The 12,735-nt window shown below is 38.0% G+C and overlaps 1 protein-coding gene across 1 annotated transcript in view; it reads right to left on the minus strand.

Annotated features, from left to right (window-relative positions):
* The window catches only part of CERKL (CERK like autophagy regulator), a 117,555-nt gene that overhangs the window by 6,391 nt on the left and 98,429 nt on the right, over positions 1 to 12,735 (minus strand). The window contains exons 6-12 of the mRNA XM_045806247.2: positions 10,345 to 10,419; positions 9,394 to 9,571; positions 9,246 to 9,305; positions 8,627 to 8,652; positions 8,423 to 8,531; positions 5,665 to 5,761; positions 353 to 528 (exon numbers count right to left, since the gene is read on the minus strand). Coding sequence (XP_045662203.1) covers positions 353 to 528; positions 5,665 to 5,761; positions 8,423 to 8,531; positions 8,627 to 8,652; positions 9,246 to 9,305; positions 9,394 to 9,571; positions 10,345 to 10,419 — 721 coding nt within the window. The remainder of the gene's footprint in view (positions 1 to 352; positions 529 to 5,664; positions 5,762 to 8,422; positions 8,532 to 8,626; positions 8,653 to 9,245; positions 9,306 to 9,393; positions 9,572 to 10,344; positions 10,420 to 12,735) is intronic.

Raw genomic sequence — 12,735 nt, forward strand, 5'->3', positions numbered from 1 at the left:
CAAAGTGATAGAGACGGGAGATTTCAGTGTAACAATCTGCTCCTCAGAGGGCTTTCACAAGGTTAAGCTCTCGATCCACTTTAAAAATCACTAAAGGAAAATTGTAGACATTATCTGTATAGTTTAGGGAGAATGGTAATTTGAAATGCCAATATAGAGACTCAGAAATTTGGTAATGAGTCCATATGAAAATGCTCTGGTTGTATGTAACAACTGGTGAATAAAATTGTATATCTTTTGATGCTTCCCTGCCTTATTAAAAAAATAATCTAGTCATGACAAGGAGGCTTCCATTACATTTGGTTTTCTGTCTACTGGTGGACATTGAAAGTGGTGAAATAATGACACTTACTTGACCTGAACCTCTGACCAGGCTTCCATTAAGTCACCATCTACATTCCAAGGGAAACCCTCTTCTGGCGCAGCTGCGTGCCGTCCATCCTCCTCCTCTGGATTGTATCCACTATTACTCCTCGGACGAACTTTTACTTCTCCAACAGTGTAAGTCTCAACAAATGGAAAACTGAACTAAATAAAACAAATGCAAATATAATCATGGTGTTTGCTTTATCCCTAAGTGCTCATGCAAATTAAGAAAGTTCACTGTGCTCTCTCTTGCATGTAAATAACATGCATGAGGACGTTCCTATAGCTTTGAAACTCTATGCCAGGGCTCCCCGATTTCTTTGGGAGATCTAGCAGCTGGCAAACCTGTTTTACGACCAATAGTATGAGGGTGTATACAATAGGCTACCATTTCCAATTAAAGATTTTTTAATACCCGTCTGTCAACACAGGAGATTTATATAATCCACTAACTTATTAACTTGTCAACTAGTTTAGGTGACGTGAAGCAAACAGTTTCACAGGTGGAAAGAGGAAGTCAGTCTAACGTGATTTTTGCAGGGGTTTGCCTGCCTCGTTCCCACTGCAGAGATGGACCCAAGTCACGAGACCATTACTTGCTTGCTGACCACTCTAAATGGTGCAGGGTATCTTCAAATTCCCATCGTTGTTTGTCTAAGGAAACTTTAGTGGAAAAAAATACGTATTCTTGTAAGTAAGAAAAGATAGCCAAATACTTTAGTAGCAATGCATAATAACCACTCATTTCACTTTTTAGGTAAACGGCATGAGGTTTATTCCTATGATCTACATGGGTTTTTTTTCCCTTCCACATATGAACCTCAGTGAGGTATAGAATTTTAAAAGTTGACAGAAAACTAATATTTTCCCCCCATACCCTTATTTTACATACGTGGAAAGCGAGGTCCAGCAGATTTTATGGTTTACACTGTATAATGCACTGGGGACTCCAGTGGATTATGCTGGATTGACAGGGCGGCATCAGCTATTCTACTTGAGACACAGAATTAGAGGGCCCCGAGTAGCTCTCTGTGGAAGCAGGCAGGCTCTCTGTGAAACTGTTCAGCAGTCACTGAATTAGACTTCCCAGCTCAGGTCCAAAGCCTTGGGGACATCCTTCATTCTGTGTGAACTTGTAAAAATAATGTGTTTTAAATGAGTCATGGCTAACTGGCTACTACGGGTTAAACTGCACCCCTGATAACGATGCCTGGAAGTCTTCACTCTTAGTACCTGTAAATGTCACTGTATTTGGAAAGAGGGTCTTTGCAGATGTGATTGAGCTAAGATGAGGTCATTAGGTTGAGCCCTAATGCAACATGACTGATGTCCTTATAAGAGAGGAGAAGACCATGTGATAAAAACAATCGGCCTGCAGCATAAGCTGTGAGCCAAGGAGAGGCCAAGCAGTGACGGCCACCACCAGTAAGTCTACTATCTTACATCCTCAGTTTTCATGTGCATCCTTCACCAATGAAGTTCCATGCATCCCAGCAAATTCATTACCTCTGAAGCCACATTGTTAGAAGGGATTTTAGGAAGCCAAGAGCTTAATATCTTATGTAAGGGTATGTCTGAGATGGGGGGGGAAAGAAGCAAACAGTTAAAATTGTGATACCCACAAGTGCCATGACGGTGGAAGCGGAGAGTGAAATGAGAGAAACAAGAGGCAAACAGGCTCAGGGTGCTGGGTGAGCTTCCCACCTGAAGGGAGTCTCAACACGCACGAGTTAGCCTAGGGGTGAAGGGAAGAGTTTTAGAGGGAACATTTGCCTGAGTACGGCTACACAGCATCATCAAGCAACTGCAAAAAAAACCTCGGCGTACTGTAATATTGACTGTAATACTGTGTGTCAACACTTATTTTTAAAGAAGATATAAATACCTATATTTGATTTTTTTTTAAAGACATAGATGGTGTTACCCGCTGGATTTTGTCTCTCCCCCAAAGTCATAAGTTGACATCATCATCCCCTATACCTTAGAATGTAATGATAGTTAGGTGGTCTTCAAAGGTGTACCTAAAATGAGGTTTTGGGGTAGGCCCTAATCCACCACGACTGGTGTCCTTAAAAGAGGAAATCGGGACACAAAGACGCCAGGGATGTGCACACAGAGAAGAGACCATGTAAGACACAGCCAGAAGGCAGACAGACATCTCTAAGCCAAGAGAGGCCTTGGGAGAAACCAAATGTGCCGACACCATCTTGAACTGCTAATCTTCAGAATTGTAAAAAAAAAAAAAAAAAAAAAAAAAAAAAAATTTGTTAGACCTCCACAGAATCCATGGTATTTGTCATGAGAGCCCTAACACATTAGTAAAATGACCAAAACACAGGAAATCTGGTGGAGGATGGCAAGAGGTGAGGGTGTGACAGAAGCAAGGGCCAGAATACAAAGGGCCATGTATTCCACGCTGAGGAATTCCAATGCCATCCTGACAAGAATGAGCAAGGCATTGAAGAATTAAGCACAAGAGAAACAGGTAAGTGTTTTAGAAAAATCCCTCTAGAAGTAAGCGTGGAAGATAAAACCAGAGCAAAGGAAGATCTGAAAGAGGGTGCTACAAAATAGAAGGGATTAATGTTCGAATTAAGGCGGAGGAGAAATTTCAGAAACATTTAGAGGGGAAACCAATAGAACTGCTTAGTGGGCTGGTTGTGAGGAATGAGGGAGGGAGAGGAATCCAGAGTAACTCCAGGATGGGTAGTGTGTGGTACCATTGCCACCCTGTGTAGGGAAACATGAAAGGAGCACTTTTAGGGGAGACACAATAAGGTCAGGTATGGACATGCTAGTCTCAAGATGCCTGTGAGTTTTCCCACTTCAGCACACAGGAAAGCAGAGAAAATAGAACACTAATTTGCCAATTTCACTAATCGTGCAAAGCTCAGATAATGATTTAACGGGGGGGAGGGGGGAGGAGGATATGATCCCCCAGGACAAAGCATCATGAGAGGACTAGAAGGCAGCAAACAAGTCCTCAGGGAAAGTACTAACTTACTTAAGGGTCTTAAACTCCCCACCGAAAATGATGGTCAAAGTGTATGTAGAAATACAAGACAGAGGAAAAAGAATTGGATGGCGATAGGATAGAATTGAAAGGAAGGGTAGTATTTTTCTATTTTACACAGAGATGGGGAGGCAAGATGATGGTGGTTTTCATTCTGCTCTACAATTGTTAATATCTATGAAGATTCAGTTCAACGTGTCAAAGATGGTTCCGGGACCTAGACTGGGGCTCACCTGAGGCTGAAATGCCGTGCTTTCCTTTTTGGATACCACTACTACTACTAACTAGACAGCGGGTTATATAATCTTAACTTTATGTGGTCTTTATCATATTACATAATTTATATAAATCTACATTTTTGAAAATGTCACCATGAAGGAAAGAGACTACACATATACACATATATGTGTATACATGTGTTTTTTTTTAACAAATGTGTCAAATTAACATTGCTTGAAAGCAGTGACCTTGGGAATCCATCTACTTATTCATATATACCATCATGTTGGACATTTTTAGAATTTCTCAAAAAAATTACACAGCAATAGCATGGACTTCAAATTTTGGAAAGAGCTAAGTCGATCAGAGTTAGGACTAATGACTGCCCCCCCCCACATACATACACACACACACAGACATAGAGGCAATAGTTTTTGCATCAAAAACAGGATATGGCTGGTAAATGGGGAAAGCAGGTTAAAATGTATCTTGCATAACATGGTCTCATTTTTTAAAAAATTGTTTTCCTATAGTGAATTCTATTCATTCTGTCTTTGCCTTTCTTTTTATAGTAAGCATTTATTACTCTCAAATTCACAAGAAAGCTATTTTCATGTTGAAAAAAGGATGCCTACAAAAAATTACCTTAGAAATTTGCCTCTTAGGCAATTCCAGAAGAGAATTTCCATAAATAGTTTGTGCAATAGGTGCCTCCCTAAAATAAATATCGAGCCTCTCAGGATGAGTTCCTTCAGGTTAATAGGGAAAGATTAAGGAGTTTATACCAAGGTAATGACACTGATTAGCTCTTGGAATATAGAATTTTGAGTGCTTTTTATATTGCTTTGTTGTCTCTACTTTCTTAGGAAAAAATAATAATGAACACATACTGCTTGTGGATTAAGAAAAATAATAACACTGCAAACAAAATGAATTACATCTAAAAAGGCACCCATGACTTGGACAATCAATCCCCGTCTTCCCCCCCACACACACACACGTGAAGTTATTACTTCAGCTCACAAACTACATTATGTGTGCTTTTGTCTACTTTGAGATTCGTATTTAAGGAAAGTGGCACTCTAATATTTATAGTCCAATTTCCTAAACACTTGATTCAGTGGGTTGCTCAACAAACATTGATCAAATAATGCAGCAGCAGAAGAGAACTGAAACTTCGTGAGGACTGCCTAGGAAAGTTTAAAATTATAAAAGTGTGAGCCTTGCAATAGCCACGGACGTAAGCAAGATTCCGCCGCTGGTGGCTGGCTGCACTTACTCCCCTCCTGTTCACTCTCTCCAGCTACATCCAGGTACAGCGCGAGACTTACAGGCAGTGAGACTACAGGGTTTTACAAGCATACTGATGTAGTTCAAGACTCAGAATTTCAGAAATTCACATAGTTCTAGACCAGTTTCCTAAAAACTGGGTCAAAATCTCTGCCAAGACAATGTGGCTTATAATAGTTATTGCTTCTCTTTAAAACAAATCCCTTAAGGGGAAATACAATTTTATCTGCCTCCAAAAATGCAACCACACGTTCTAGTCCTGAATAGAATAATGACTGTATAAAAGTGGTGTGTTTTTAAATAGAGGTCTGCAAATCTATTTCAATTAAGTGAAGGTAAGCTGATCTGTAAATAAATGGCAGGAGAATCTAAAGGTCATAACTTTAGAGAAAGTCTGCTGCCATAACACCGAGAAGGCTAAAAATCTCAGATGTCACTACTTTGCATTCTGAGGAACAGCCAGGTACACGATTTTATCTTTAATTTACTTCACATTTCAATTTAACACATTTTCTACTTTCTCTTTGCACGCCCATGCGCACACGCGTGCACACATATGTACGTATCCACCAACAGATAGCTCAAAAAGGGCCAATCGATATTAATATGATAGATATTTTTCAAAATTTGAAGGAACTACAAACTGAAAGAAAAAGATGAATATATTAAGAAAAGAATGCCTTCTTATGAGGCAGGATTTGATGTCCACTCTTGCAACATCTCTCTTTCCATGATTAAGAGTTTTACATATAAGTAACAAAAATAATTTACTATACCTGATTTTTAACACTGGCGTATCTTTTTAGGTGTTTTATAAATTCTGGTCGAGAAGTGTTTCGTGCAACGATAAGAGCCATGCTTCCATTATTTAATCTGGAATTAAATATTTGTATTTGACATGGAGAAGTTAATTAAGTGATTGCAACAGAAATTACTCTGTATCATTCCTTCTAACAAATATCGCATTTACTAGAAGTTTTAGGCAAGACAGATTAATCATTGTCACATTATATTTACCTAAAATTCTTCAATCTTATCTTGCCATGTTATAAGGCACAGCCCTTCGAATTAGTTCTATTAAGCAACTGACTTCCTTCTCTGTAAGTTCTTATTTTAAGGGCTTTTTTTAGAAAATGAACTATCATGCATTCTATACACCTATCAAGACATCATTTAAAATCCAGTGTATTTACTTAGGAATCAAAATGTGAAATCATGTGTGTTTTTAAAAAATGTAAAATAGCAAATAAATACAAATGCTATAGCAAATTGTTCAACACTTCCTAAAACCTACAGTGTGATATTTAAATATTTACTTACGGGCAGGTCGAAGTGACATAGGAAAATAAATCAAAGGGGCCCTTGGACGGATAAAAGGGACAAATGCTACCACACATGTGCAGTTAAATGACTGAGCATTTTAATCTTGCATAACTGTTCAGTTTAATATAAGAGCCTGCAAATTTAGAGACGTGATTTAGTGCCAAAAAAGCCACTCGCAAATGCATCTAGCTTTAGAAGGCAGTTTGCAGAAATATGTGCAAATGATTTCTAGCTTGATTTCAAGGCAAATATAAAGTTATTCCAAGAATAACAACAACATAAAAAAGAGCTCTTTGAATCTTAGAGAAACTCAGGTTAGAGCTCGTGAGGGACCATAGAGATTATCCAGTCATTTACTCAGTTTATACAGAAGGAAAAGAAGACCCCAAGTTTAAGTGATTCATTCAAAGGCACACACGGAAAACCAAAATGATCACTGGTACCAGATCTCTTAATTCCCAGGGTCCAATATTCATTTTACTCAACATGCCAACACATTCAGAATACTGTCTTGTGTCTTTATTTTTTAAAAATTGCTTAATTGTTCATAAACATGAAAAGCACCTCATATGTTTCCTTTTCAATACTTATTAGTCACTGAAACACACCCTATGTGCCTTCACTATTCTAAATGTTTTATATATATAGTATGCATTTAATCTTAGGATATTGAAAAGAACACTAATTTCTATCAGCAATTTTCACTGAGGTATTTTGAATTAAGTTATACTTTATTGTGGGGGGGGGAAGGTTGGAAGTTGAATCTTCTGTGCAATGATCCTGAATCATTCCAAAGATAAATCTCTGAATACCTCTGGTCAGCCAAGGCATAGTGTAAAGGCTTCTTCAAAAAGAAAAAGAAAAAAAAAAAAAAGGGAGTGTTTAATTACAGTCCACAAAGGAAATCTCTAACCAGTCATCCTCTGAAAAACTCATCAATACTGATTAAACCTAGTGAGAATAAGCAATGGAAATCCAGACAAGCTAAAAACTGTATGCAGCAGCATTGAGAGAGGCATGAATCCACTCCCAGAAGAGCAGACTACCTCTCAGGAAGGTCCTTGAGCAAACATGAGAATCAGAGATGAAGTAGGGTTAGATAAGTATTGTCTCGAATCCCGTAGAACATTACTTTAGTCAGCTAGCTGGTTTTCACTTTTAGCGAGGGAAACTGTACGAGGGAGGTACACAGCTCTCTAGGATTTCTGACGGTATAGGCAGAAAACAATTAAGCTCAATTTCTGTAGCACACAAGCTTCAAAATAACTCCTTTCAAGTTTCGGCACTAGAGATAATGAGGACCCTGGTGTCTAGATTATTAGTATCAAAGCTTATCTTTTTTCTTCTTCTCTAACTTTGGATATTTCTCTGTTTATTACATTCATATCAACTGCCAAGGGAAAAAATTTAAATCAATCCCCTTTGCTAGCTGTTAATCATTCTGGTTAAGTATTTTGCAGGGAAGACAAAACTAATCATTGAAATTACGTTACAAACTGCCACAGCACAGAAGGCATTCTTTTATTTCACTTGCACGGAAAAGCTAGATTTGACTGTATTATGCAACATGCATGATCCGTTCTTCCCTGCTCTCTATGGGAGTGGGAGAGAAAGATTTTCAGATGAATAATGGACAGCTGCTTGAAAAGAATGTGTAAGAGATGCTTTATATTTTTGTGGATAAAATGATACATAACACGTCAAGACAATGTGGGCAGCAGACTCATATGCGCCACTATTCATACTAAATATAAATCAGCGAAATTCCGCTTCCTTTGACTAAAGGTATCAAATATACCCACATACATGCTATTCATGCTGAGGATATTTATGTCTGCTCTACAGTTTGAAAGTAGAGATGTTTATAAGAAATACCAGAAATATAATGTTTTCAATGACCACTAAATAAACACAAATAAAGCAAGCAAAGTAGGCATCAAATGACACGATAAAATCATGTTAATAAAACCCGAGACATAGTTTAGCCTCAGTAATATAAAGAAATCAGTGATAGTCTAGTATTTCCAGTTTAACAGATTGTCTCAGCCTACTTTGATGCGACGTCCCTTAGAATCTCTAATATTATCACAGTCCGAAAGAGACTACCGGTTGATAACACTCTGGCCAGCCAAACGTTAGTAAGGTATTCTAAAAGGGAAAAAAAATGGTTTATAGAAAAGTATCAGCGATTCAATAAAAAAGCTGACTAACCTGGTGGTAGGGGCCAAGCCTCTAGGTGCCACTGAACACAGGCAAGGGATCGCCATAATGCTGACGTTCAAGAACTGACCCTGGATCGTTTGCCACTGATTAGCACCGTCTAAAGGCAATGGAAGGAACTGGTTACTTTCCCTCACCAGAGCAAAATGCCAACAGGGCCTGGCTCAGGTCTCAGGGAGGTACTTTTAAACTTACCAGATTTGGGAGATCCTTCTGCCTTCCTAAAAGTAAGAAAACAAAGAAAACCACATCACCCAAAAAATAACATCTATTCAGTTGAGAAACTTCAAGAACGCAGTATGTTAAATATTTTCTTAGATACAGTAAGCAAAGATATGTGAATACGTCCCATTGCTGCATTATACTGTGTTGATTCATTTACAGGTGGTATTGTCCATAACAATGACTGTCCATTTCTTTTAAAGACCAGAACATTTCCTTTGTGTGGCTTTGAGTAATGTTTGTGTTCCACACTAGACTGAAATTTTCCAGAGGGCACAAACCGTGGGTTTTGTTTGGTTTTTGGCTTACTGTTGTATGCAAAGTTCGTGGTATATAGTATTCAGTAAACAGGCTGTTGAATAAATGAATGAATGATTGGATGGATGAATGGATGGATGGATGGAGTCAATCATTGTTTCTGAAGACAGAAGTCAAACTACATGGCTCACTAGAACTTCACTACTCTATATTCTTTGCTAGTATTTTAGAAAAACAACCAAAGATCACGAGTCTAATAAAGTGTGTATATCAAAGTGTTTCATGCTTTAAAGAAAGATACAGATGTTTACATTACTTTGAGCCCTTTCCCTACCTTTCTTGTAAATCGTGAGAGCTGATACATGGTAAAAATGATATTTCACAGTCTTCAGGCCTAAAATACAGTAAAATTTGCTATTAACAGTCATGTACTCTAAGATACAAAATTTTGGGTTTAAGGAAAAAAAAAAACAAACACTTACTTAAGTCTTGCCAGTGCCTTCATGACAGCAAAATCTCTCCGTTGGTTGGGTGACATCCATCGATATTTTTCTGCCAGGGCCAAAGTTCTTCCACCAAAGCCAAACATGGCTGAGAACCCAAAGCGAAGAAGCTTGCCAGTGGTGCTAAAAGTGCAGACATCAACTGCTTGTACGTGCCCTTGAACATCAGGTTAGATATTAGTCAAGCAGTGAGAGGAGGAGGGCAAGTCATCAAAATGGTAAACACAGAAGAGCCTATTTGTTCACTTACAGAAGATCTCAAGCAACTTCATAGCAGGATAAATATCCTTGCTTTCCCTTCATCTCCCTTGATCTACAACTACTGCAACTGCCATTTGTAACTTTCCCAGGTAACTGAGGAAGAAACGCAAAGGAGTAAACACTGCAGCTTATTGCTATTTCATATGTGCAAAGTAAACTTAGATTTCACAGTAGTTTTGCACTGCACTTAGCTGAGTTTACAGACCTTCCATCAACTGGAATCATAACAATTCTAGAGTGGCTGCGCAGAGAATTGTTTTTGTGTGTTTTTCTTTTAATAACGTCATCCCAACCCTGCAGTCTTGGCGTAGTTCAACAACAGTATCTGATATACTGAAATAGGATGCACGGGTTTTCTCCCTCTGGTTGTAAAATTGTGATCTTGACCATTGTGATGATTTTGTTTTCTCTCACAAGATTATAGTAAAACTTCATTTTCTGCTCATTAGAGTGCCTGTACTCTGAAAAGGGAGGCAGTCCAAATGGTGAAGCTTCGCCTAATTGACTTTCAATTTTCAGTAAAACATTTCTCTGCTTTGAGAGGCAAAGAATTTGTCCTTCTTTAGATACATCTGACAGAAATAAAACAACCTTATATAAATATAAAAACTTCCTTATAAAAAAACAAACATCCTTATAAAACATGAACTTCTTTGAAAAAATTCTTACCCATTATAATGTGCAAAGTTGCAGTTACCACATGAGGGATTCCATGAAGAGAATGTGCCAGTATGTTAGTAGAGCCTGCCAAATCAATTTCAAAACATGTAACATCAATGTAGTGTGTATTTTAAGTTATGCACTTGCTCTTAATTTACACAGATATCACTGTATTGTTCAAATGAAAAATTAATGGAAGTTTATAAGTGTTCATTCACAGCTCAGATTCACATCAAATGGTTGCCGAATTATTGTTTAGCCTTTAAATAACTTAGAAAATAATTTATAATATCTACTTGCTCACAGCCTTCTCCATCATTAATGTCTATTCTCTACCAAAATACACTAGCTGTATCGAAGTCTACTCCAACTTCAATGAGTGGGCTTCTAACTTCTATCACAAAATGAGCACCAGCAGCATGAAGGGGGTCTCTGGAGAGCAGAGACAAACATATAAATATGTAAGTAAAAATCCAAATAGTAATGAAGAAAAAAATCTAAAATCACTGTAAAGTACAAAAGGCAGGTTTTAAATACTTCAATGAATCTTAGAGATAAGCTTTCATCCAAGAAGGGATTCCCTGCTTATCTGACAAATGGTATCCTAGATGAAGAAAGTATTTAATTCCATAGTATTTATCATGCTATAAAAGTCTATTTTGAGACATTACAGATTTCTTATTTTCATAATCACTAGGATAATTTCTGATCCACATGAATTTTTGTCACCAGCCTACAGAACAGTTCTCTCAAGTCAGGCTTCTGTAACATTTATGTGTCTCTGAGATCTTGCGGTAAAAGCCTTCCTTTGAAGAGGAAAATATCAACTAGCCCCCGCCATTCCCAGGAGGTTAAAAAATTTAAAATTAAGAAGCTACAAATTTTCTTGAATTACAGATTATAAGAAAGAAATGCAGTAACATCCAGGAGCTGTGAAAGCATGGTTAGCCCTGTGGATTTTTTAACTGGAAACATTCCTGTGTGGTCATACGTGATCTCTCTGATTTGTATCACCTGAACTGATGTGTTCTAGGTTGTTCAGCTGAAGTAGCTGAGGCAACTCAGACATTTTCAACCCAGGCTGTCATTAAAGTAATCATCATAAGGGACTTAGCTAATATTAATGACTTTCAGACCTCTAGTAATACCAATTCAAAGAAAAGTCCACCTCAACCCTAATTAAGAAAACCTGTTCCAACTGATTCATCAAAGGGCAAATGATGCTCTGACCTTTGTTACTCAGAATATGGCCCACTGTGCCGCTGCAATACCCTGGTGCTCATGACAATACCTGGGTGCTTATTAAAACGCTGGCTCCCGGGTCCCACTCCAGACCTACCGAATCAGAGTCCGCATTTTATAAGACCCTCGGGTTTTGTGTGTGTGAGTAACTTGAAGAGGCACTCATCTAGAATGTATAGTCTAGGGATTAGGAGCATCAACATAATCTAGAAGCTTCTTAAAAAGGCAAATTTCTGGGTCCCACCTCCAACTATTGGAATCAGAAGGTCTGGAAGTGAGGTCCAGGTGTCCATACTTCAGCAAGCTCTCAAGGTGACTCATGTGCACCCTAAGGTTTAAGAACGAGGGGTCCAGAAACCTGTTACTCAGTGGATCTTTACCCAGGAGTCAATTACCTAAGTCTTTCCAATTATCCTTGGACCATCTACAGCCTGCTCTTTGGTCTAATTGCAAATTAATCTAGAATGGGTGGGAGGGAAGAGAGGAAACAAATCAACCTATTTTGCTTCCTGATCAGATTTATGATAAAGGTTTTGGAGAAGGTCACACAATTAGAGTGAGATATTTAGGATTATCAATGGATTACAGTACTCCATGAAACACATTTCCTCCATTACCATGGTTAATTAGGAATAGACCATAAAAGCGTTCCTCTAGAAAGGCTAAAGAACATGATGTAATGTTGTCATGTGCAATAGAGAATGACACGTATCATGACTCAAGAAAATAAAGACCATTTATGCCCTGTGAGTTTGAGGTATGCTAAGCATGCCCAAACACAAATCCTTTTAGACTGCTAAAGATCACTTTTTTTTATTTTTATATCTCAGACTTTGCACCTTGACAACTTGTTCTTAATTCCATAGAATTTGCCAAGTGGCATGACCAGAAGTCAGATAATTATTTCAGTCATCTTCTACTCTGATTAACCTGTTCCTTAGTCCTGAAGAACAGTTTTTTACTCTCTGAATTAAAAAGGAAAGTTTGTGAGCAAAGTGGATATAAAATGGTAATACTGTAGACTGCTCTGTATTTTTGTTTGGATAATCTAAAAGACAGAGTAAATTTCCAAAAACAAAATGTGATCCACGTGAAAAGACGTCCACGCGCCGAAAGAGCACACTGCTCACGTAATCAACAACCATGTAATTTTAGCGT

This window comes from Ursus americanus, chromosome 1 (genome assembly GCF_024610735.1).
Source record: "Ursus americanus isolate L20-20 chromosome 1, mUrsAme1.1.p, whole genome shotgun sequence".
NCBI classification, from domain to species: Eukaryota; Metazoa; Chordata; class Mammalia; order Carnivora; family Ursidae; genus Ursus; species Ursus americanus.